Source organism: Passer domesticus, chromosome 14 (genome assembly GCF_036417665.1).
Source record: "Passer domesticus isolate bPasDom1 chromosome 14, bPasDom1.hap1, whole genome shotgun sequence".
Taxonomy (NCBI): domain Eukaryota; kingdom Metazoa; phylum Chordata; class Aves; order Passeriformes; family Passeridae; genus Passer; species Passer domesticus.
Genome location: NC_087487.1, coordinates 10,107,975 through 10,131,530, shown reverse-complemented (window position 1 = coordinate 10,131,530; position 23,556 = coordinate 10,107,975). Strand labels below are relative to the sequence as shown.

General features: G+C 39.4%; 1 protein-coding gene across 7 annotated transcripts; it reads left to right on the top strand.

Annotated features, from left to right (window-relative positions):
• The first annotated feature begins 1,893 nt into the window (after positions 1-1,893).
• Positions 1,894-23,247, top strand: CEP152 (centrosomal protein 152). 7 transcript variants are annotated; one of them, XM_064389435.1, is made up of 27 exons: positions 1,894-1,969; positions 2,968-3,090; positions 3,759-3,859; positions 4,066-4,132; positions 4,338-4,682; positions 5,162-5,330; positions 5,980-6,120; positions 7,020-7,159; positions 7,444-7,644; positions 9,053-9,200; positions 9,861-9,952; positions 10,776-10,939; positions 11,531-11,735; positions 12,513-12,605; positions 12,732-12,862; positions 13,036-13,164; positions 13,301-13,436; positions 14,169-14,348; positions 14,856-15,122; positions 15,584-15,697; positions 15,975-16,625; positions 17,999-18,173; positions 20,306-20,387; positions 20,475-20,581; positions 21,317-21,473; positions 21,752-21,855; positions 21,981-23,247. In XM_064389435.1, the coding sequence occupies exons 2-27, from the start codon at positions 3,004-3,006 to the stop codon at positions 22,859-22,861; spliced, it is 5,067 nt and encodes a 1,688-aa protein (XP_064245505.1). In that variant the 5' UTR covers positions 1,894-1,969; positions 2,968-3,003; the 3' UTR covers positions 22,862-23,247. The 7 variants fall into 7 exon arrangements, with proteins under 7 accessions (XP_064245505.1, XP_064245510.1, XP_064245508.1 ...); XM_064389436.1 differs by lacking the exon at positions 1,894-1,969 and adding an exon at positions 1,984-2,120; XM_064389437.1 differs by lacking the exon at positions 1,894-1,969 and adding an exon at positions 2,588-2,760.
• The last annotated feature ends 309 nt before the right edge of the window (positions 23,248-23,556 follow it).

Sequence of the window (23,556 nt, the reverse complement as noted above, 5' to 3'; positions counted from 1 at the left end):
AACAATATGATTAAACTACTCAATTACATACACTAAAGCAGTGAGAAGGTTTAAAACATTAGTAGTTGATTTCCTTGCTAATAGTCTGGAATTTTTGATACCCTGAGCCTCCAGGGCTAGCAGCCCAAACTCATGCCCATTCTATCCTAAGCAAGGTGCTCATCTGTGAAGGCCTCCAGCAAGAGCTCATGCTGGAGCTTTGTGCCATGGCAAGAAACTGTAACTGGGATATCAACCCCCTGCAGAATATCCTTTCTATTCTCACATCCTGTCAAACTTCAGAATGTGTTTGATATAACTACGGAGCAAGCAATGAAGCAAACCCAGCTACTTCTGTGGCATGTCAAGTGGAGAGAAAGATCTGTTCTGATTTTTGCATCAAAGCTGAGTTTTATGGCAGGTCATAGAAGGGAAATGTGCAGAACTCCACCTCTATTTTTAGTACAAATCAAAGTTACTCAGGACTTAAATAAAAACATTGGGAGCTGTGATAGTATGAGATCAAAGTTTCTTGACTTTGCCAGTCAAGATGCTGACTCAGGGACTTTTTTCACTTCATCAGTTTTCACTTCACCAGTGAATAAGATCAGCCAGAGCCAGTGTGTGATGTATATCACAGCATAATGCAGTGTCTCTCTCTTTGAATATCACCAATGTAAAACGTTTAAAAGACCTGGATCTTTGTTCTGATGCTCCTGCATATTTTTATGTGTCTGAAGCAGAACTGTGAAGTAAAAAGAAAGGAAAGAGAGATAACTGGGTGCTAGAGGAATAAAGAAGTATATAAAAATCTTTGATGTGGGGGAAAGCAGATAATCCAACTAATTACAGATAAAAATCAAACACAACACATCCATGCATTTTCCTAGAATCAACTACATTCATTCTCAGTTTTTGGTTTCTAGCATTTCCGTGCCTTCATTTAAGCTGTTAATGCTGCTCTGTGGCCCAGCTGTCTCACGTAAAATACACTGTCAGCTCCTCTGTGGAGATCTGAGGAATAATCATGCTAAAAAGAAAAACAGTTGTCTGAATTTTGGAAAGTTTCGTAAATATTTTTCTTGAGAAACTCAATATGAATTGTCAGACACATTTAAACCCTTTTTGTTCCTGTTTGAATCATTTAATGCCTGTAATAATTATGAGACTTTATTAATCTCTGTTCGAATGGTTACTAGAATCCTCTGGGAAAATTGGCTGATTTTGCCTATAATGTCGCACATTTACTAGACACATCATGCTCGTTCCTTCTCAAACTTCCATAAATTTCACTGAAACACATGAACTGTTGGCTCCCATCAATAAAAATCCTCTAACAAACGACCCAGACGTCTCTGCCCGGGGGTCCTTTCCCGCCGTCGGGGCTGAGGGCGAGGCACCAGGTGGGGCTGTTACAAACGGAACCAACTCTCCGTCAGAATGGCTTCCTGCCCGCGACTCCGCGCAATCAATCTGCTCCTTCTGAGGAGGTTTTAACTTTTTAAAGAGAATGGGGTCGGGGAGCGGAGGGGACCCCGGGCAGCCGGGCGCAGGCTGCCGGGAAGGGCCGGGCCGGGCCGGGCGCGGTCACCGCGCACCCCTCAGCGCCACCGCGCCCCGTGACGTCACCCGCGGCCGCGCGTTGCCCGGCGACCGCCACGTCCCGCTGCGAGATGGCGCCGCTGCCCGCCCGCGGAGACCCCGCCCCTCCACCGAACTCACGCTGCCATTGGTGGCCAGCTCAGCCAATCAGCTCGCCAGGCGCGTTCCCGCGACCATGCGCGCCTGCTTTCAAACAATCAGTGGGGGCGGGTCCGCCCTCCCGCGCGGCTGGGCGGGCTCTGGTCGCTGATTGGTGTCTTGGGCTGTCAGTCAGCGCGGTTTAGGGCGGTTCTGGCCGCTGGTTGGTGCCCGGGGCTGTCAATCAGCGCCGCGGTGCGATGCGGAAGAGCGGCGGGCACTGCGAGGGCGGGTGGCCGCGGCGCCTCAGGTGGGTTCCGCTGCTCGGGCCGCGCTTCGCCGCCGTCCGCGGCCCTGGGGCCCCGCTGAGTAACGGCAGCATCGCCCCGCGCCGCCGTCGCAGCGGGCTGAGGAGGCGGCGCCGAGCTCAGGTGCCCCCGGAGCTGCCCCGGCCCGGCCAGGTGCGGCTCCGGGCCGGTCGCGGCTCTGGGGGCTGTGCGCTCTATAGCCGGGGCTGGGGAGGGCCCTGAGGGACGGGGACAGGGCCGGTGGTCGGTGTGGGGGAAGCGGCAGCCTCGTGTGAGGGGTCACGGGGTGCACACAGACGGGGCTGCGTTGTGAGGCCTCCTGCCCGCTCTGAACAGCAGTGTGCAAGAAGGTCCTTTAAACGTGATGAAGTGACTTTAAACGTGGAATTAATGCTCTTGCAGTGTTACATTATACCAAGTGAGGACTTCAGTATGTGCTACACCTGTGTCCCTTCGACAGGGAGTAAGTTATGCTGTAACCAAGCGTGGAGCAGCACTCACACACAGCAGCTTTCTGTGAGCACACTGCTCAGTGCACGCAGGCCCCTGGGAGTCAAGGCTCTCTTAAGCTGTGAAATCTGCAACTCCTGTGATCCTTTTCAGATTTCCGTGATACTTTCCCTATTTTTCCTTTTAGAGCTGTTATATAGCATACTTTCAGTTTTTAATACAAAATGTAGTCATTCTCTAGAAGACTGCTGAGCAAGATACAAAAGAGGACATAACTATCATCATGTACCACATCATATGTGTACTGTACAGTACTAGAACTTGCAGAAAATAATGTCTGATTGTAAGTGAACTTCAGAAATTATCTTATGTCAGCCCATGAAAAACCCAAATACTGGTTTTAAGTGCTAAATTTTTGGAAGTGAGTAGGCTTGGATATATGAGAAACAAATAATGTGTTTTCATGCTAAGTAATTCAGATGATGAGGGTGGTGCTTTTTGGTTCCTCATGTGTTTTGCTCAGGTGTGATGTTTTCCTGTCCTGTTGCAGGTTTTGCTGGATACGCCAAATCAATATTAGAAAACAATGTCCCTTGACTTTGATAGTGGAGCTCTACAAACTCAACATGAAGATGAAGACTATGACCAAGAAGATTATGCAAGAGAGCAAGAGGTGAAAAATAATTAAGTAATTTAATCTGAAGGCTTGTGAGTTTAGCTTCTTCCTATCTTTTAAGCACAAAAAAAAAGAAAAAGGTTTATGTAGTCTGGTAGGAGCAAAGAGGGTGCAGACTGTGCCACTCTTGAAAAGGATGAGAAGTGAAGTTGGGGTGGGTTTTAGTTTTTTGTTTGTGTCCAGTTGCTTGGCCCAGAGCAGAGCACTAATCATTGCAGTGATGACTTCTTGAATGTGGTGATACTGACTGGCAAGTTCTTATCTGGATTTCCATCCAGACTTCTGAGAGAGGGCATGCTATGGATGTCTACTGCCTCTCTAGCCTGGAGAGGAGAGAGGAGAAATCCTGGCATCTTCAGTTTGCAGCTGATTCTTTGAAATTAGTCTGTCCTGGGACATGTCTATTTGATGGCATTTCCCTTACCTCTTTCTGGTGCAGCTCTTCTCTTAACAAGAGTTTGGCAGAAAAGTGCTTTGGTTGGTAGTCTAGTCTGGTAAGCATTCTGTGGTAGAAGTCTCTTTGTGAATTCCAGTGTTGTGAATTCTTCCTTGGAGGAAGAAAACCAGGATTTTGTGCAAGTGGCCCACTTTGCCAGTGTTTATGGTCTGAACTTGTATTAATTTTCCTGCAGAACATATAATGAATGTTGTTTGTTCTATTTCAGTTGCAACAGTTGTTGACAGACCTTCCCCATGATATGCTGGAGGACAGTGGAGACCAACTCTCCAGTTACTCAGACTGTAGCATTCAGGAGACTGAGGAGCAGTAAGGCATTTGGCACCATCTTTTCATTATTTATGTTGTGCTTTCAAGAATAGAGCAAAGCCTGAGTTGATGAGGAGTGTAAAAGTAATCCAAGTAAAAGGGGAGCTGTAGTGCAATTTGCAGTAATGTGCCTCAATTTAACAAAAGAAGGTTTGTTTTTTCCCTGAAGTTATTAGTACATGGTTAAGCTGCTTGTGTCTCTCTAGGTCACACGAGCCTGGGAAGCTTGATGGAAGGTGGAATGATCATCCACTGATCAGTGATCCTCCAAATGTAAGCTTGTATGAGCAGGAATGCAATTGCTGCTTGTTCATAATAACATGCTAAATATTGTTTAAATTCATTAGAGAAATCCGTGTAGGTGATGTGTTTTGGTGTTCATTTGAAGTATTTCTAATTTGAGGGCTGGTAACCTCAGGAAAAAGAGGGTGGGGTGAAATCTGAGTTTTGGGATTCTAAACCTCATATCCATTCATAGGGCTATGAACAAGGACAAAATCTGTACCCTGAACAATTCTTGTGTGACCAGCAAACTGATCATGTTGAAAAACATGGGAAGAATTGGAATGGCCTACATAATGATGAAGAGAAGAAACATTTATATGATGTTAAAGAAGATTACTGTGGCCAGGATGGCCAAGGTGCTCCAGATAATGTGTATCTTGGTAGAGATGGGTTTAACTCTCCAAGTTGCTACCAAGAGAACAATATGTATCATCTTCCTGAAAACTTCAGGCCTTATACAAATGGCCATAAACCAGAATTTAACAATCAGCAAAATAAAATATTAAATTTTTCAGATGATCCAAAGGAACATATTAAGGTATTTTAGAAGCTGACACATTTTTCTGTCTCTTGGAAAATTTTCACAAGACTTTAGCTATTGATAGTAATATTTGTAAATGTCTTCAGTCTCTTCCAATCATTTCAAACAGTGATGGGAGGCTTCTGTAGCCTGTTTAAAAAAATGAGACATTAGTAACTAAATTTTCACATGTTCATGTTATGATTTTTGTTCTTTCTCCTGTTGCCTTGGTAGAATTCCATGAGGTAGAATGAATGTGATTCACTTAATTGCGTGCTTACTCTGTTTAAGTTAATACTTCACTACTTTTCTAAGGTGGAAGCTTTCATGAAGAATTTTATCATGCTTAAGTGGTGTTCTGGATTGGAGTCTGAAAGTGAAGGGCTACTAGAGCTCTTCTTAATGTCAACCTGTAAAATGAAAGATATTTTCAGTGAGCAAGAGTACAGTTTAGTTTTAATGTATTTCCTCTTATGTATATGTTGTCATCACTACAGCCGTTTGTTGCATCTGATGTTGTCAATGGCCAGTCACCAGAATCTTACAAAGTGACTTATAAACCCTACCAAAATGGCATTCATCAAAATATTCCAGGAATCCAAGAAGGAAATAGAAGAAATGAAGTGTTTGAAGGTTTGCAACATGAATTCTTGGGCAATGATGAAAGTAAGTGTTTGGTGCTTAGATTTAAAATAAACTGATATAAAATGTTCACTGGAAATCAGCAAACATGTTGATTTCAATAGTTTTTCAGTAAGAGGACAACTAAAATGATTTTGAAGTATAGAATCTTTTATATCTAGAAATGATCTCTTTTTGCTGGGGGTATATGAGTTTTGGGCATTGAAAATGTAGTTTTGATTGATGAAACTGAAAAAGTATTTCTGATGGCTTGATGTCAAGCCTTGTTGACATTTTCTGTCCTTCATAATATTGGAAAAGAATGACTCACTGTACCTTAGGAAGTGCACTCTGAGTGATGCCACATTGTGCTTTTCTGTTAGATACACTTCAAATGACAGAACTACTTTGTGAGACTTGTTGTAAACTGGTAGTGGCCACAAGTCTGAGAGTTCACAGCAGGAAACTTTTATCTGAGCTTGCTGTAAGGTTGGAATTGTACTTTGCACACAATCCTTCAGCCATTGCTGCCAGAGCAATTTGTGTGATGCAAATCAAATGTGGATTAAAAAAAGATTTTGTGCACCATCAATGAACTTAGCACTATTAAAAAAAAAGTTTTGGAGCAGGAATTACAATGATGATTTCTTGGTATCTGTGCTGACTTGTCTGCATGCTGTTTGAAATTTGGCAGATTCTTCAGAAAATATGCAGATTCTTCAACTTCAAGTTCTAAATAAAGCAAGGGAAAGACAACTGGAAGAACTTAATGAAAAGCTAGAAAAGAGTGCACAGCAGATTAGGTATTTGAATCATCAGCTTTCAATGGTCAAAGGTAAAATATTTTGTGCTTATTCTTAGATTTTATTCATATCTAGCAACTTTTAAATTCTGAGATTGACAAATACCTTCAAACACAATTTCTAAATCATAGTTATAAACTTGATTTGGGACAATATGTGGCTAATCCTCTTCCCTTAAACATTGTTCTAAGGAAAAGTCTCTGGATTGGTGCCTGACTGCAAAACTGTCTTAACTTTTACTGTATTTTTGAGACTACTGTTGTTTCCAGAGTCCAAACATGTCAGGCATCACAAATGTACAGAAAAATGAAAAGTCTGCCAAAGTAGTCTTTTCAAAGCTGGGGTCAGGGGGGAAAAGAAGTTGACACCGAAACACTCAAACCCCAACAGGAGAAGGGGACATCTATGAAAATTTATTTTTGGTGGTGTCTAGTTTAACCGGCCATTTCATAGACTGTACGTAGAGAAAATCTCTTTCAAAAATGACAAAATCTGATTGTCTTAGTTTCCCATTTCTTACAGGAACAGACAAAAATACTAAACTTAGAGAATTAAGACTATAATTTTTGGAATGCAAAAGAAGCAAAGGAGAGAGGAAAGTTCAACTGTCAACCATTTGGCTGTGTCTTGGCTGTTCCTCCAGAGGACTCTCCCTTTAAATGGTGTGAGGGAGGATGTGAGGTCCTCCTGCTGCCAGGGTGGGGCTTGTACCTTCAGCACCCTCCTGGAAACTGTATTGGAGTGCTCCCTGCTGCCAGGAGGACACAGGGGTTGCTGGATGGAGACTGAATGGTTTTGTTCAGTCTTCTGTTGTTTTCCACAGTACAAGGCAGAGTGAATGGTTCTGTAGAGCAGGGACTGAACAGTCGTGTTGCATGAAGCTCTTGGGTGGCTGGCCATGGTGCTCACACAATGATGTCTCTTTCTTCAGATGAAAAGGATGGTTTGGCTCTTAGTCTTCATGAGTCTCAGAAACTCTATCAGAATGGAAAGGAACGGGAAATGCATCTTGAAGGCCAAATCAAGGCCCTTGAAACTCAAATTCAGACTCTTACTACCAATGAGGAGCAGGTACTGTAAATATTTTTAGATTGTTTATTGTGGAAGACCTCTACAGTTCAATGTGTGGTGCTTTAAACAGAAGTGCTAGTCTCTTGAAATGCTGGTCATGATTATTACAAAAGCTAAATACATGATGGATGGATAGGATTCATTGGTTGAAAATACTGTGTATGAATACACAGGCATCATCTGAGGACTTGTGGCAACTTTTGCACGAAAGAAATGATGTACAGAATATTGGAGCAACAGTGAAATGTATGTAACTAGGAGCTACTGTCCTACTGTTCCTACAGATTCTGAAGCAATCCAAAGTGGCAGAGGTGGCCATGGAAAGCATGCAAAAGCAGCTGTTAGAACTTCAGAGATCAGATGCCCTCCAGCGAGCCAGAGAGCAACACGAGGCCATTATTTCTGCACTCAAGCAGAAGTATGAACAGCAAGTATTGTCATTAGAGCAGAAACTTGATACTACACAATCTGCACTCCGAGAGCAGGTGAGAAATTATTTTAGGATGCTGAGTACTGTACTGGGGACACTGTAGACCTCCCCATGTTTCCCAAACTGCATTTCTTGACCTACAATTCTAATAACCCCTTCTGGAAGCTGCTAAGAAAATGGAAAGTCTCAACATTGAGGCCTATGTGGTATGTTTTTATAAACATCTGCAGGCAGTTGTAAGTTCAAAATGTGAGTTTGTAAACAGCAGATGTAGAGGAGGCAGGAATTCATTGGCTTAGTTGCTCTCCTGAGCTTTCCTTCTGTGTGCAATCTTTTTTTGAAGGAGTTCTGCAAATAACTCTGGGAAAGAAAAGGACTCATTAAGAAATAATGTGATATTCTTGCAAGAAAAAAAAAAACAGGAGAAACTTTTTATTGAATAGTCTGTTGCCAAGATTTGGTCTCAAAATGCTGAAGGATGACTAACCCCTCAACAGTGACTTTATTTTAGAAGTAAGGATTTAAGAGTAGAGGAGGTGTAAAAGGCTGTCTTTAAGATGGAGTTTGATATAGATTGTATTACATGGTTTCAGAGCTTACTGAAATTATTCCACTTGATATGTCATAAGAATCCATTCCACTATTAGAAATATTCAAGCAGTGTATTCCAGCCAGGTCTTAATAAATTTTCCTTTTATTTCACATAAAGGAAATAAAATTAAATTTCTCTAAGTCTTGTCTCAACATATAGAAATAGATGGGTTGTATACTTGGAAAGGTAACTGGTGCTTGCTTCTAAACAAAATGCACTCCTGAATTTTTGTCTGTTAGTACCACAACAAAGCTTACAAAACTTTGTCTCTATTGTAAAATATATGGTAGCATTTCTGGGGTGTTTAAAGAGGGAGAATCTGTTTTTTGAGAGAAGATAGAAAAGTCAAAAGGTGTAGATATGCAGCACTGTGCCTCCCAGGTCTGTGTAGGTAACTAAGTAATGCCATATCAATGTCTACTTTGTACATCCTGTGAAAAAGAAACTACAGTTCCTCTGTTACACAGTATTGGCACTTGCTTGCTTGGCTTAAGCTCAGTTAAAATAAACTGACTGGCTTGATATCTTGTGAAGGCTTGATTTTTTTCTGTAGTAGACTAAGTGTATGTGATTAATTACAGGAGATAATCTGATGTGCTGAAAAGTAACAGCTCTAGGAAATATGAAATGATTCTCATCCATGTATGTTTATATATGAGTACAATTACTGCCTCCCAGTGAAACCGAACTTTGATGCTGTAGGAGGTCACTTGTCAGCCAAGGATAGTGTTTGATCTGTGATTGATTTAGCTCTCCTCTACCCCTTTAGGTATCTGATTGATTATTTTTCTCCTTTATCCTGTATATATTGAAGTTTTCTGTATCTGAAACAGTTCTAGATGTAAAATGAGTAAAAATACTCTCTTCCTAGAAAGAGCTTTGCAAAAATCTAGGAGAGCATGTTAAGCAACTTGAAAAAATGCTGGAAGAAACCAAATGTGAGAAAACTGAAATAATAAATCGACTGACAAGAAGCCTAGAAGAAAGCCAAAAGCAATGTGCAAATTTACTGCAAACAGGTCAGCCTTTTACTCATATTATTCCCTTTCCTTGCATATCTTCATTTTTTCTAAATATTAAATTGCATATTGATGTTTCTATGGAAGTGCAATCAACATCAGGCTAATTGTGTTCTAGACTGTTTCCTATGCAGTGGATTAGTCAGACTGAAAGTTCATTCTGGACTAAGATGTAAAAACCAAATAGAAATAAAAGTAAACATCGTCTCCAAACCCCAAACAACAGTGATTAACATGTTTTCATATGTATTTTGTGTTGCATATGTGTAAACCTTGTTTCATAGTAAACAACAGGGTTTGGATGCAAGTTACTTAGTTTTGTATTGAGGTGCTTGACTTGAATTGTCATTCTAAATTCAGGTCCTAGTGAGAAGAATTGCTTTAGGAGCTGGAGGCTGATTCTTGGAAACCTGTGTCATAGAAATAGATTGTGAAATGTTTTGCAGTTTGTGTGTTTGACTTTTGCCTACCTTCACCCACTGAAGTCCTTTGATAGTAATGTATTTAGTAGCTGTTAGTGAGCTCAAGAAAATAGAAACAGTGATGTCTATTGCCAGAATCAACACTGCTATTTTTAACAGAGATTTTTTCTTCAGATTGCATAGACTTTCTTGCATATTTATCACTTGCTCTTTTTCTCCCTTCTCTTTCCTACAACAGGCTCAATGCAGGAGACAAATCAGTTACGGTTTCAGTTGCAGCAAGCTCAGTCTGCACAGATTATAAGCAACAACATGAACAAGGCTTTGCAGGTTCATTTTATTGAATATTTTATGTTTGAATAAAATGTTTTCATTAGATGGGGGCGGGGAGAGGCATTGTAACTAAGAAGTTGGTGCTTGAAACACTTTAAATTTTTGGAGGAAACAAATACATCATCTTTGACTGCTTCCTCTCCCAGTGTTGCATGTTGGTCTTCCTCCCTCCCCACCAATTAAAACACAGTTGGGCAATTGTATTGGCAGAAATCTGATCTCATACTTCTGTCCAACCTGCTTTTGGAAAAAAATTGAATGTAAATTCTGTGTGCTTGGAGACTTGTAATTTAATGAGGAGATACCATGTTATGAAATTTATCTTTTGTCAGCAAAATGGAATGCTACAAAGTCCTCTGTAAAGCATCAGTGGAAGTCTGTGTTTCCAATTCATATATTTGATTTAAATCTGTTGTCTTGGAAACTGTGAATCCTATTAAGTACTAGAGTAATAGCTGTTTCTCCAGGTATGTGCTTTTCTGTTGTCATCCATTTTGCTTTACAAGGACAGCAGGAATGCAGAAGAGCAAAAGAAATAATACTTCATTGATTGACTGTTACAAGAACAGTACGGAATATTGCTTCTGTATTCTAACAAATTTTTAGTTTTAATATATGCTTTGCTAGAGGTATCAGAAATGAAAAATGAAAGTATAAGTAAGTTAATGCTAGACAATTCACCTAAATGCAGATAAATATAACTATATTTAGAAGGAAGAGCTCCATGTGTTTATTTTCTTTGGTAGAGTTATCATGGCCTGATATGTTGGCTTGGAGTCTCTCTGGTCAGTGTAATTTTTTTTCTGTCTCTTCCTTTCAGGAAGAATTAATGGAACTGAAAGAAGAAATAGCTTTGTATGAATCTGCTGCCAAGCTTGGAGTGTTTTTGAATGATGCAGGTGGAGAGCAACCTATGAGCCTGGGTGATTCCTATGTAGAACTGGGAATTAAAAAAATCACAGGGAAGAAGCCAAAATTCTGCAGGTATTGAGTGATTCTTGTTGAAAGAAAAATTCTAAATCCTCAGGAAATTATGCAAATTATTTGCAAAGAGGGTTCTACTGGATCAACACATAAGTTTTTGATAGATATTTGAAATACTGCTTGTATTGCCAGGTAATCTGAGAAACAGAAACTGTACTAATACCATAAATTTGTTGCCTAATTAATAAATATTGGTTGCTAATTAATAAGTCATCAGATTTGTAGGGACTATGTTGCTGTTCCTTTAATTGTTGAATTATATTCATGGATACTTTTCGTGCTCAAAGCTCCACATAGTTGCTTAAAGCTAAAGCTGTCTTTTACATCAACCAGTTGAGTTGCTTCAAAACTCTCCACATAGGGTGAGAATGAATCTTTTGAGGAAACAGCTGAATTAACAAGTTCTCTGTAAATTAATTGCAACTTAATGGAAAAGCTTTGATATTCATATCCTCTTATGCTTTTTACTATTACATCTTAGACATCCTGGTATTTCTGGTAGCATTAATTACTCTTCTCTTTGCTGCCACAGACTTTGAGCTACATAATTTTTGTTTTTTAAATACTGAATGGTTATGTCTTTCCTGATAGTGCAATACAGAACAGAGACATGGAAAAAGAACTCTCTAAAGATGAAATTATTGTAGAATTAAAAGCTGAGCTGGAACGTTTATTGAGCAGTAATAAAATGAAGAGAAACCAGATTACTCAACTACAAAATAATCTTAAGGATTGCCAGAAGACACTAGAGGAATACAAGCAGTTGAAAGCAGAAAAAGCATCAAGAGATTCAGAGGTTTGTTCTTTTACATTTCTTTAAAAGTAAAGTATTCCTGGTTTTTGGTGAAGAAAACCAAAACTTCTTATGAGAATAGATAAAAAAATTATGCATAGTTGAGTATTCATAGCAGCTCTGGTTTTGTATCTTTGTTTGAAAAGAAAACAACTGAAGCAGAACCTGGGCAGCCTATGCATTTTTAAGTGAGTCCTAAAATGATGACTTAGATGCTTGAGAGTGCCTGTGTCTGCCCTGCTTGTGTTAGAAGTAAGTTTCATTGGAAAAAGATGGTTTTCTTTAGCCAAAAGGACCTTGTAATTTCTGCAAGAGAACTGATACTACCATTAGGTTATACATTCAGAACATTTAACAGATTGCCTTCAGAGGACCTTGACAGGTCATTTGATCCATAAGGAATCTCCTTGGTATTGCATCTCTCTTCACCCCATTATTGCCTTCCCTGTGTGGATTGATCAGATTGCAGCATCTGTGCATGGAGACCTGGATGTGGCATAGAGTACAATGTATGTGGGAAGTGTGCTCTCTGTTGGATGACTGTTGTCATTCAGCTTGCAAACACAGCACTGAGTGTGTGCTTCTGCAAAGCTTCATGTGACTGAGTTTTAAGAATTCATCTAGAATAGCAGTGATTCTGTGATCTTGCAGTGCAATAATTTCCTGTGTTTTTTATTTTTTAAGTACAATTTTTATTCGACAACTCTGAACTTTTTAAAGCATTAACTGCTAAATCGTTTATGTATTGAAAGATATAATATTAGTTTTATTTATTTATAGCCTGTCACAAATTTGAAGGATGCTTCTGATAATCTAAAGGAAGAAATTCTGAGACTCAAAAAGGCTAATGAAGCTTTGCTGCAGGAAGTTGAGGTAGGACAGAGATGCTGCTTACCACTACAGAAAAAAAAAAGTCACAAAAAACCCCCACCCCATGCTAAAAGTCGTGATTAGAAAAGGTTCTTACAACCCCATATTACTTGACCCTTGTTTGTCCAGGCCCATACTTCAACTATTAAAGAACTGAAGGAAAATGAGGAAAAACTGAAAAGCTTAAATCAAGACCTCTGTTGTCAGATGAGAAAGATGGTTCAGGAGTTTGATCATGATAAGCAAGAAGCCATTGACAGGTAAGTCTGTTAACTTAGTTTAGTTTAATTTGTGGATTTTCACCCTGCACACATAATCTTGTTCCAGCTATCAGGTACAAGAGGAGGTCAATGTTTAAAGGTATTTTCGTACAGAAAACTTGAACCTAGGTTGTTGAAATCAGGTAGTTATTTTTCCTTTCTTGGAATTGTAGGTGTGAAAGAACTTATCAGCAACATCATAAGGACACCAAAGCACATTTTGAGAAGGAGCTGATGGAGAGGTTTGCTGTGGAAAAGCAGCTGCTTCTTCAAACTTCTGAAGAGAAAATCTCGCAGTTGAAGTAAGACTTAGCATTATTTCCATTTCTACTGAAACTTTCATGTTTCCTGTCTAACCTTCACTGCTAGTTACATTTATTTTAAAGCTGCTTGCTGTTCTCCGAGGCTAATTGATAATAAGTAATCTGTCATTTGAAGGGATAACATAGAGAAGCTGAACAAAGAGATTACAGCAGTGAAGGAATGTTACATTGGAGTTTGTCAGGAGAAGGACACCTTGGAAACTACTTTAAGACAGAAGTTTCAACAAGAGCAGCAGCTGAAGGAAGAGAAGGTACAAATGGAATTGCCTATAAACCATATAATTCAACTCTGTTTTCAAGATGTAATATTAATAAGTGTATTTAATTTTGTAAATATTTGTGGAACCTACTTGGAAGAGATACAGCTGAATCAGAAAGCTCATACACAGGACTTAGTGGTTTTTAAATTAAGCTGGTGTTGTGTTCTGGGCTTTGAAATACAAGTACAAGTAACTCTTTCCAATAACTGTTTGTTTTCATGTAGTGAACTTCCATAATTGTGACTTCTGAGGATGCTTAGTCAGCAGTATGAGCTTTTACATTCATAAGACACTTTCAAAAAACCCTGAATGAGGATACAAGTTTACTTCTCCCTATATAAAACTGATCTAAAAAATACTGTGTTTTTTTAAAGTAGTAATGAATTCAGACTGATTTGATTTAAATCTTTGCTTTTCTGAAGATATTAGTGTGCAATGACTGAAGTAGATCAACTGTCTAGGTAAGCAAGAGGTGCAGCTCTAAGTATGATGGGAGTAAAGATGCTTGATACAAAAACTTACTTTACAGCAATAGCCTATAATAACCTCTGATATAATATCTTAAAACACCTTTTTTGACAGTTAAATCTCTTGTCTAGGTGTCATCTGTAAGATCAGTGCACAGCCTCTAGAGAGTTAATCACGTCTCTCATGCATTCTTATAGTTTTGTACCAAAGCAGTTGTGCCTTGGAGAATATTTCATTTATTTATTTTTGGTCTAGCTCAAGAAACAGCTACTAGAAGAAAAGGAACTCTCCCTTAAACTTCTGAGGACTGAGCTTGAAGAGGAACACATCAGGTCCATGAGAGCAGCAAAGAAGCAGTGGCTGGAAGAGAAAAACCAGCAAGTTCAAGAAGAAGTTGCATTAGCCAAAGTTCGCTGGGAAAAGGAAGAAAAGGAGGTGTGGAACTTAGATCAGGGAATTTCAATGTTATTGTTGTTTTGCTGTTTATTTTCAGAAACAGAACTTTAGATTTATGTACTGTTATTCTGTCATTGGAAGTGGCTTCCTTTTTAAGGATTTGTCATTTTAAAAGCCTCTGAAGGAGTCATTAGGTATTACACGTTTCATATTTTTAAAGAAACCCAAAACCTAGATCTTGCAAAGTATCAAACAGAATACCCTGGATGTCACAGCTGGTAATATGCTGGAGTTTTCCACTGTGGTGCTTGAGTGAAAGTTATGCTTTCTGTTGGTTCACTCAGGTATCATGTAGAAATCCTTTGTGTAACCTATCCCATAGGAGAGAGCTCTGAGTCCCCAAACCTCTCCTCTCTGTACATGGTTCTGTCCTTCTCCTGTTAAGGAGGATCATCGATGTAAACAGTGTTTCATTTGCTAAACACCAGTGAAATCTGTTTATTTAGACACTGGGAAGATTTTCTTAAAAAATATTTTTTTTCTTAGAATAAAGAACAAGTCTTTGCCAAATTAGAAAGAGAATGGCAAAGTAGGCTGGAAGAAGTGAGAAGAACTGTAGCTGAATGTAATGACTGCAGTTGCCAAACTGACCAAGTTGTGGATGAAGCTTCAGCAAAAGAGTTAGAAGGGGCTGTTGAAGACCAGAGGGTGCAGATCCAGAAGGCTCTGAAAGAAAATGCAGCCTCTGAAGAGGCCTTAAAAGAATTTGAATTAGAACTGGAAAATAAATACTGTAAAAATCTTGCCAGCCAGGTAACAAATAATTGTTCTGTCTGCCTGGAGTCTGTGAAACTGCTGTGTCCACTTAAGTCACCTAAAAAAAAAAGAAAGTGGACTCCTTCACTAACTTCCTATTAAGTTTAGTATTGATATTTGCTGTATTAGAAATAGAGTTCTTAAAAAAGTTCTAAAAAACTGTAGCATATGATTTGTTTTTCACACTGTTAAACAAGTTTTGTAGGAGTTTTGAACAGAACTGAGCAACACTGCCTTAGATTTTATATAATTTTGTTAAAAATAAATTTAGTATTTTTAATTTTGGCATAATTTTTGCATCAAATGCATGAAGTGCTGCTGGTCTGATTCTTTTAATTTCTATAAACATAGGCAATCCAAACTGAAATTTGTTCTTGCACTGTTACATGAAAGTAATAATAAAAATGTATTCAGTGTACCTACCTACCTACTGAAGCAGGTTTTTTATCTGTTTAAAGGTAGATGCAGCTTTAGCCCAAGCTCGTGCCAAGTGGCTGCAAGAGTACAAACTAAAACTAAAGACAGAACAAGAAAAATGGGAAAAGGAACACCAAAAGACTACAGCAGAGCAGGTAGCCCAAAATACTGCTATATGTGAGTTGATAAACAGTGAAGTCTTCAAATCCCATTTATTACTGAGGGATGAATGTAGACATAGGCACAGGGAGTCACTAAGGAAAGATGTTTGTTGGCTACTCTGCTCCACACCGTTTTTTTGCCTATATAGGTTTAATTTTTATTAAATAAATTGAAAATATCCCCAATGGATTTTTAGTGACTCAGAGTTACATTTTGTGTGTCTATGAATGTGAGTATATATTTCTAATGACTGTGTTGTTTATTTGCCAGTTAGCCCTGGTTCTCTCAGCTGCTGAGGAGAAATGGAAGAAAGAATATGAAAGTACAGAGACACCTGGACTAAGAGTTAAAGAACTTGAAGAAAAGATAATTTCTTTGAGGAGGGAATTGGAGCTAAAGAATGAGGAAATCCCTGCAGCTGTCAAAGCAGAACTAGCAAAAGCCCGTGTGCAGTGGAACAAAGAAAAACAAGAAGAAATTCTGCAGATACAAGAGCAAAATGAGAGAGACTACCAATCATTCTTAGATGATCATAGAAACAGAATTAAAGAGGTCCTTGCAACAGCAAAGGAGGACCTTGCAAAGCAGAAGAACGATCTCTCCATGCAGAAAGAGGCAGAAATCAAGATGTTACTAAGCCAAAAGCAGCGAGAATGGGAGGCTCAGGAAGCCAAGAGACTGCAGGATGAAATGAGTCGGTATGAGGAGAAGACTCTGGTTGAGCTGGAGTATTTGTTGAGTGAAATTCATGAAGAACTGGTCAAGTGCACACAGAGTAAACATTCTTGGAAGGACAAGTGTTTTGGCTCTCATGTTCAATTAACCAGTCAAGGCAAAGACAAACTGAAGGCTTGTTTACAAAAGGCCTATAGAAACACGGTGTGCACAATTCTGGAAAAGAAAGAGCGAGAATGGAAAGAGGTAATATTTCTGTAAGTTATAACTGCCAATCAGAAAAGGGATTTGAGAAGTCACTCAGGCCTGTTTTTTCCCATGAAATACCCATGTAATTGTGAAAAATAGGAAATTCAACATTTGTGTTATTGATAGGTATATTCTAAAGCTTAAAGGAGACTAAATCTACCATTAACAAGTGAGAAGGAAAAGGATGCAGCTTTGACATCTTCAGTCTTTAAAGAAGAGAAGGTCAGATTAGGAATGTCATTTATGCAAAGGCTTGTAAATTAAGGAGATTAATTCACCTGCTTGAGGTTGGGAACCTGTTCAAGGCTCTTTGTAATGTCTTTGATGGGCTGTAATGACAGAACCCACCTCAGATTTTTGCATAGCTGCAAAATCCAGTTTGCAGTAGTGATTATGGATCATATTACGCTTTTTTTCCATCCTCTTTATACAAATAAAGATGAAAACCTTGCAGAACTAAAAATCCTTTTTGCAAATTGCCTGCAGTAGGTCAGTTTGTCAGTCAGCTCTGTTTTGGGAATAAGAGTCTTGCCTATTTTATTGTGCCTCTAGGAAATCTTTTTCTGTGTGCCTGCCCAAATGAGGAAAATGTCTTACCCTCTTCTAGAGGAGTTTGGGGCTGAGTCAAATTGTGTCCCAAAGCCCTTGTTTCTGTTGTTTTAGCAGATTCCTCTTCTTGCAGTGCTTAGGCTTGTAATAAGTTTTTTATTGTGGGGAGCATCCCACCGGAAATGCCATTGCTACCCAGCAGTTGTAGCTGGGGAATTATCTGAGAATAGGACAGAGAAAATTCTTGTTTTTCAAGAGAAGATGGCATGTTACCATGTCTTTAAGGTTAATGTATTTTTCTTCAGTAAATGGATCTTAAAGGTTTTCATGTCACAAGTCATATCCACAATGATAAAGAGAATAATTTTTTCCTGTGCCTTATGCACCTTCTGCAGTGGAAATGAAATGTCTTTTGGTAAACTGCTTAATATGCCTTTGAATATCAAAACATTGGCTGGCTTGGACCACCTTATCTAGTGAAGTCTTTTTAATTTCCTAGTAATGTCTTTTCTATTTAAAAAGTAAGTTATCCTCTGCAGTTCAAAGACAGGGTGTAGTTCTGCAGTGTTAAGGGCTACTGACATTTCCAAATAATACTCAAGACATTCAGGCACTGCTGTTGCAATGAGTTATGCTAAATACAACTTCTATATCATAGAATAGATGTTTTCTTCACTATTGGACTTGTAATCTGTGGTTCTACTGCAGGTTTAAAGTACCTGTGTTAAAATTTCTAAAGCTACTTGGTGACCAGCATTGGTTGTGGTATAGAACACTTTTTTTGCTGTGTTGTGTTTTCAGGAAGTGTGTTTCAATTGCAGAAATATGAAGAGCTAGTGAGTAATGCAAATAAAGAATCGTACCCTTACCTACAACATGGTGCAGGAAACACTGGGGATGTGGCAAGACCCGCTGTGTGCAGTGTTGGGCACCAAGCAGAGGCACAAAGGAGGCTGAGAAGACAGACACCCTTGCAGGAAGCTGGAACAGAAAAAGGTATTGGGTTTGATCTTAATCTGACAGATTGTATATCATCAAATTGAGCTTGTTAGTAGCAGTCTTTAATATTCAATGTCCTATTGATGACCCCAATGCAAAGTTAGTTAATTAGTAAATTAGATACAGGAAGATGTCAGTTCTTCTGACTTGTAACATTGTTTAATACTGCAAAAGCTAAGTTAAAGTCACAAACTGCAACAAATGGTACTGGTCTCCAGTTTACTGATTTAATGCTAGGCTTTGAGGTTTCATTTTATCTAGTGCTAGTAGCTTGCTGCTTTTTAAAGCCATTCTTCAGGAGGAAAGAAATAGCTGTCTCATCTGCTAGAGGTGTGTGCATTCTTTGGGGGTTGTTAGCAGCAAAACCTTTGGAGTATCTGACAGTTCACATGCAAGGCAGTGTTGGCCATGATATGCAGGGTATGGTCTAAACTATGTTTGTAAATGGGTAACACTAGGTTGGAGCTTCAAAAATTGAATTGTACTGCTTGCTCTTGGCATTACACAAGACAAGGAATTCTGCATTCATGTAAAAGATACTATTGTGTTGAGAACTTGCTTGACCTGGCATGGTAATCTTCTCTGATGCTTTTGGTCAAGAATGTGGCTAAAAAAAGTGTGAATCCGTGGGTGGTGTTTCTCTCTTTTTTTTGTTTTTCCCCTTCTTCCCTTTCCCCCCACTCCCTGTGCCTAGTATGTACTTTGGCATTGTAGCCCTTCCCAAGGCTGTCACGTGTACTATGGCAAAACTGGAGACAGCGTAGATGGGAAAAGCTTCATGGGAGGGACACATCTCCCTGGGGCTTTCTGTTTAGTTTGAGTTCTTACGCAACTGAAAAATATAAAGCACCAAAACCCAAGAGAGTTTTTGGCTCTGTGCCTGTAGCGTGGCTTGAATTCCTTCAACACCAACACAAGGAGGTCTATTAAGACAGAACAATACCAGCACTGCAGTGCTCCTGTCTCTAGAGCGCCCTGGCCTGGCTGTGGGGAGCAGCCAGCGCTGGCCTGGAAGGAGCCCAGTCTTTGTGTATCTCTTAACCAGGCTCAGACATGAGTGAGGCTTTCCAGCTGGGACAGTTTCCTTCAGCTGACTTCAAAAGACCCTGCTTGGATGTTGTTATTTAAAAAAAAATACTAAAAGCATTTAACCTGCAAGTCTTTTTGCTGACTGAAGAACTCAGATCATCACTGGTGGAAGTGCATTGAGGCTGTGAGGGCTGTGTGAGTTGATAGATGCTGCTGCACCTTCTGGAGCAGGGTACCAGCCTCTTGTGATTAGTTTAATTGGGCTAAAATATTACACACTTTCCTGTGAGAAGAGGACTAAGTAGAACACTGAAAATAGATTGGGCTTGATTGGTTTTTTTTGGTTCCATGTTGATGTATAACTTTTAGCAATTACTGTTGCAAGTCAGAAATGTACAAAAAGGAACTTTGGGTCTCAGGAAGATTTGTGCTGCAAATGCTGCTGCCAGGAGCTTGAAAAAAGAGAGGCTGTGTGCCAGGACTTGAAAAGAGAGCTGGAGATGGCCCACAAACATCTTCAGCTTGCTGTGAAGGAATATGAAGCTAAGTCAGAGCAAATCCAAGGTTAGGATTGTTAGTCACCTAAAGACAACTTTGATTCTCTAATCTGTAGGATCTTTCAGTTTTCAGTGGATACTGGAGTTTCGGTTATTAACCTCAAAACCAACAAAAAAGCCCCTCACCACAAGAAACTGACAAAACCTACCAAGTTTTATCTTGTGTCTTTATATCTCAAAGGCACAGTTGCTAACCCACAAATTAATAATTATTTTTTCAATGTTTGTCAAAACCACCCTTATTTTATCCTGTCCTTCCTCTCCAAGTACAGTTGATATTTCAGTTTAGTGTTAGTAATGGCATATGAAGGCTTGAAGCTTATTTAATTACTGTATGAGATGATTTTTATATTCAGACTTCATTGAAGTGTGTTGGGATTGATTCCTGTCTGCTTTTTACTGCAACAGCTGTACTGTAGCTAATGATGCTTTGTGACATTGAGGTCTTGTACCAGAGGCAGCAGTTATTACATAAGCATCTCTTGAATTTGAATTTAGAGAAATGTAGTGAATTATGGTTCAGCTTTTTTTTTTCTTTAATAGAAAATGAGATGGTTCCAGGAGCTCTAATTGCACAAAATTCTGAGATGAAGACTAAACTGAAAGACCAGGGATCACCACCAAGGTATTTACAAAACTAAACAAGATGATTTCTTATTTTGGGAAGATATAAGTTGCTTTTTTTGTGCAGTGTGATGTGTATGCATTTCAGGTCATTGCCAAGGGAAGGCATCTCAAAACCTTGTGCATCCTCTGACTCTGTGAAAGGTCTGGAAGAAATGCGTGCTCACTACATCAAAGCTTTGAGCAAGATTAAGTGTAAGTACTAAAGTCTTAGTTAAAGATTTAGTGGAGGAAAATAAATTACTTTGTTGCTTCTTCATTCAGCCAGCTTGGACAGGAATCTGACAACCAAATCACATGAGAAATAAATTTTTCCATCTTACTAGAGTGACTGTGAGAAATGGAATTGTCACCCTAAATTCAACATGCAATTGTGATGAGCAAAGCCTTGTTTTACCATCCTTCCTTTGTTGTACAGTTTCCTTTTTAAAGTGGCAAAGTGTATTTTGAGAACTGATCTTTTTTTCTCCAGAAAAAAAATCTACCTAGTCTGCAGCATGTGCTGAGAGAAAATCTGCTTTTCTCTTGTGCTGCATCCTGCCTTCTGGCCTAGTCAGCAACCTTCTGTTTGAGGAGAAAGAATTACGTGTAGCACCAGGTTTTACCTGACTGCAGCACGTCCCCAAATTTCTGCATGGCCATTGAAAAGTTTCTAGACCATATTTTTACCAGCCAACATTCCTCCCCAATCCCTGTGCCTGCTTAAGATGCAGAATGAGACAACTGAATTCCTTTCTGATGCTTCATACAGACCTGCTGTGGTTTGCCCTGACATTCATCCAGTAGGCAGCAACTGGCACGAGGATTTGGTGGGATGTTGGCAGGTGAATCCATGTCTTGGCTGCCAGGTCTGCTAGACAATCCCAGTTTGTGGTGTTGGCTTCTTCCCCACTCTGGGGGAAAACTGGTACTAATGAAGTGTGTTTGTAGGTGATATGCTTTGTTATATTCGTGAAAGTAAGGAACGAGCTGCTGAGATGATTAAAGTGGAGGTTTTAAGAGAGCGCCAAGAGACAGCACGGAAAATGCGCAAATACTACTTGACATGCCTTCAACAGCTGCTCACTGATAATGGCAAACATGAAGGGTAAGTTCAAGTGTGTTTGGAAATGACTGTTGGCTGTGCAAGAGGTGTGTAGATCTCAGTCTGGTGTTTGTTCACCTTGGAGCAAGCAGTGCCTGGCCTGAAGCCTTGCCAGGGTGCGCGTGTTGGTGCCAGGTCATGCTGAGCTGCCTGGCACACTGTCCTGTCAGAATTCTCTGACTCTCAGTAACATTGCCTTGAACTAAAATGTCCAGTTGAATTATCCTTAAACTTATTTTTGGTTTTTTTTTTTTTCCCCCATGTTCTGCAATTCTTGACAGAGCTGAAAAGAAAATAATGGATGCTGCCAGTAAACTTGCTACGATGGCTAAAGGGCTGGAAACGCCTCTTCGGCACATTCCCCAGCGCAAATCTGCCTGCCCAGGTGAGCTGGATTCTGTGGTCCTGCTCTTCTTGAGCATACTGATTTAATGCATGTAGTAATGAAAATGCTTTTCTTCCAATACTAACATTCTCTTTAATTATCTATCTCTTTCCCTCCTCTCCTAGCTCTGCGTTTAAATTCTGATCCTGGAGGTGAGTGCTCCAAGAGAGATTGTGTGCTTCGGACTAGGTCACACCACATGGAAAGCAAATCATGTAGTGAAAGCAGTACTGAAAAAGCCACTGATAAAGTTGTCCAGAAGTGTGTTCCACGTGACTTGAGACAGCAGTTTGATGGAATGCAGACCAAAACTCAACATGTGCTTTGTGAAACAGTGACGTCAGATATTCGGAACAGGAATAATTCTCAAAATCTGGATGGTGCCTCTAGAGGTGTTCTACCAGAATGTTACCCAAATGAAGATGGAAGAAGAGAAAAATATGGCCCCATTGCAAATGTAGACAAAGGACCATTGTGTGCTGTGAGTAATGGTGATGCTCCTCCCTCTGCTGGTCAGGGAGCACTACAAAATGTGCAAATACCCAGGGTTACAAATGGCCACAGCAGCTCTGGGCCTACTCATCATATGCTTAAGAGCAAGAATGGAGGAACAGGCTTGGAAGAGGATAAATGTATCAAATCATGTGGAAAATGGAAAACTAAGTCTAAGAGAAGTCAGGAATTTGATTTTAAAGACCCTCCAGAAAGAGATGATGGAAGCAGTAGTGAATGGAGTTCTGGGAATGGAAGCATGTATCTGGATTGTGGTGAGATGCCTCTCTTGTATCCTCAACAAAAAGCCAATACTAATGTTCAAGCACAGACTGTGTACTGTGAAGAGTTTCCTCACATCAGGTCATTTTCTCCTGCAGATGAAAATGTTACTTCTCAGAGAGACATTTCTAGTGGCAGTGGCAAGACTCTCAGTACAAAAAGCAGCACAAAAGTTTACAGTAGAGGCCAGCAGATAACAAACCCAGAGCATACTTCATTCCTCAACTCTTGACAAATCGAATTCAGCTGTCCCACAACTCAATGCAACATCAGATTCAAATGTAGGAAAATGCTGCAACAAATGCTTAGAGAATAATGGTGTGAGGTGCCCAGTCTCAGCAAGATAGTGTTTTTTAATTAGCCCACTCTCTAACTTGAACCAATACCAGCAGTCCTTGTTTGAAGGAAAAAATTAACTTGATGTTTAAATAAAGTGTGATGATTCAGGAAAATCCTTTCTATTGTGTCCATTTCGTGATCAATGTTACATGAACAAATTTTATCAAGTTACTTGAAATATTACTGCAGAATTTTCTTTACCCTTGTAATAACACTTTCATAAATGTTTATAGTGTACTAGATACAAATTTATTAAATAGAATCTATTTTTATATTCAATATAGCGTGCAGTGTTTATCTAAAACCAAGCTACTGTAACTTGTGGTCATTTTTAAAATGGTTTTCAAAATTCCTTCAGAGCGTAATGAGAGATGTTTGAAGTTAGTATTTTAATTGACTTCCATTTTGAAAGACCTCCTATAACCCTCTGTTTATGTTCCCACAACAAAAGCAAATATGCTTGCATTTTTTCATTAAATTATCATAACAAATAATGTTTCAATTATTCTTCCCTTTGATACAACAAAAATAGCTCATACTAGGTGTAAGAAAGGTCTCTTAAGTTAGAATTACCATATTCTGTAGGTG

Coding starts and splice junctions, on each gene's coding strand:
- CEP152 (XM_064389435.1), top strand. CDS start 3,004: ATGTCCCTTGACTTTGATAGTGGAGCTCTACAAACTCAACATGAAGAT. Junction 3,860..4,065: donor ATTCAGGAGACTGAGGAGCA/GTAAGGCATTTG, acceptor GTGTCTCTCTAG/GTCACACGAGCCTGGGAAGC. Junction 6,121..7,019: donor TCAGCTTTCAATGGTCAAAG/GTAAAATATTTT, acceptor CTCTTTCTTCAG/ATGAAAAGGATGGTTTGGCT.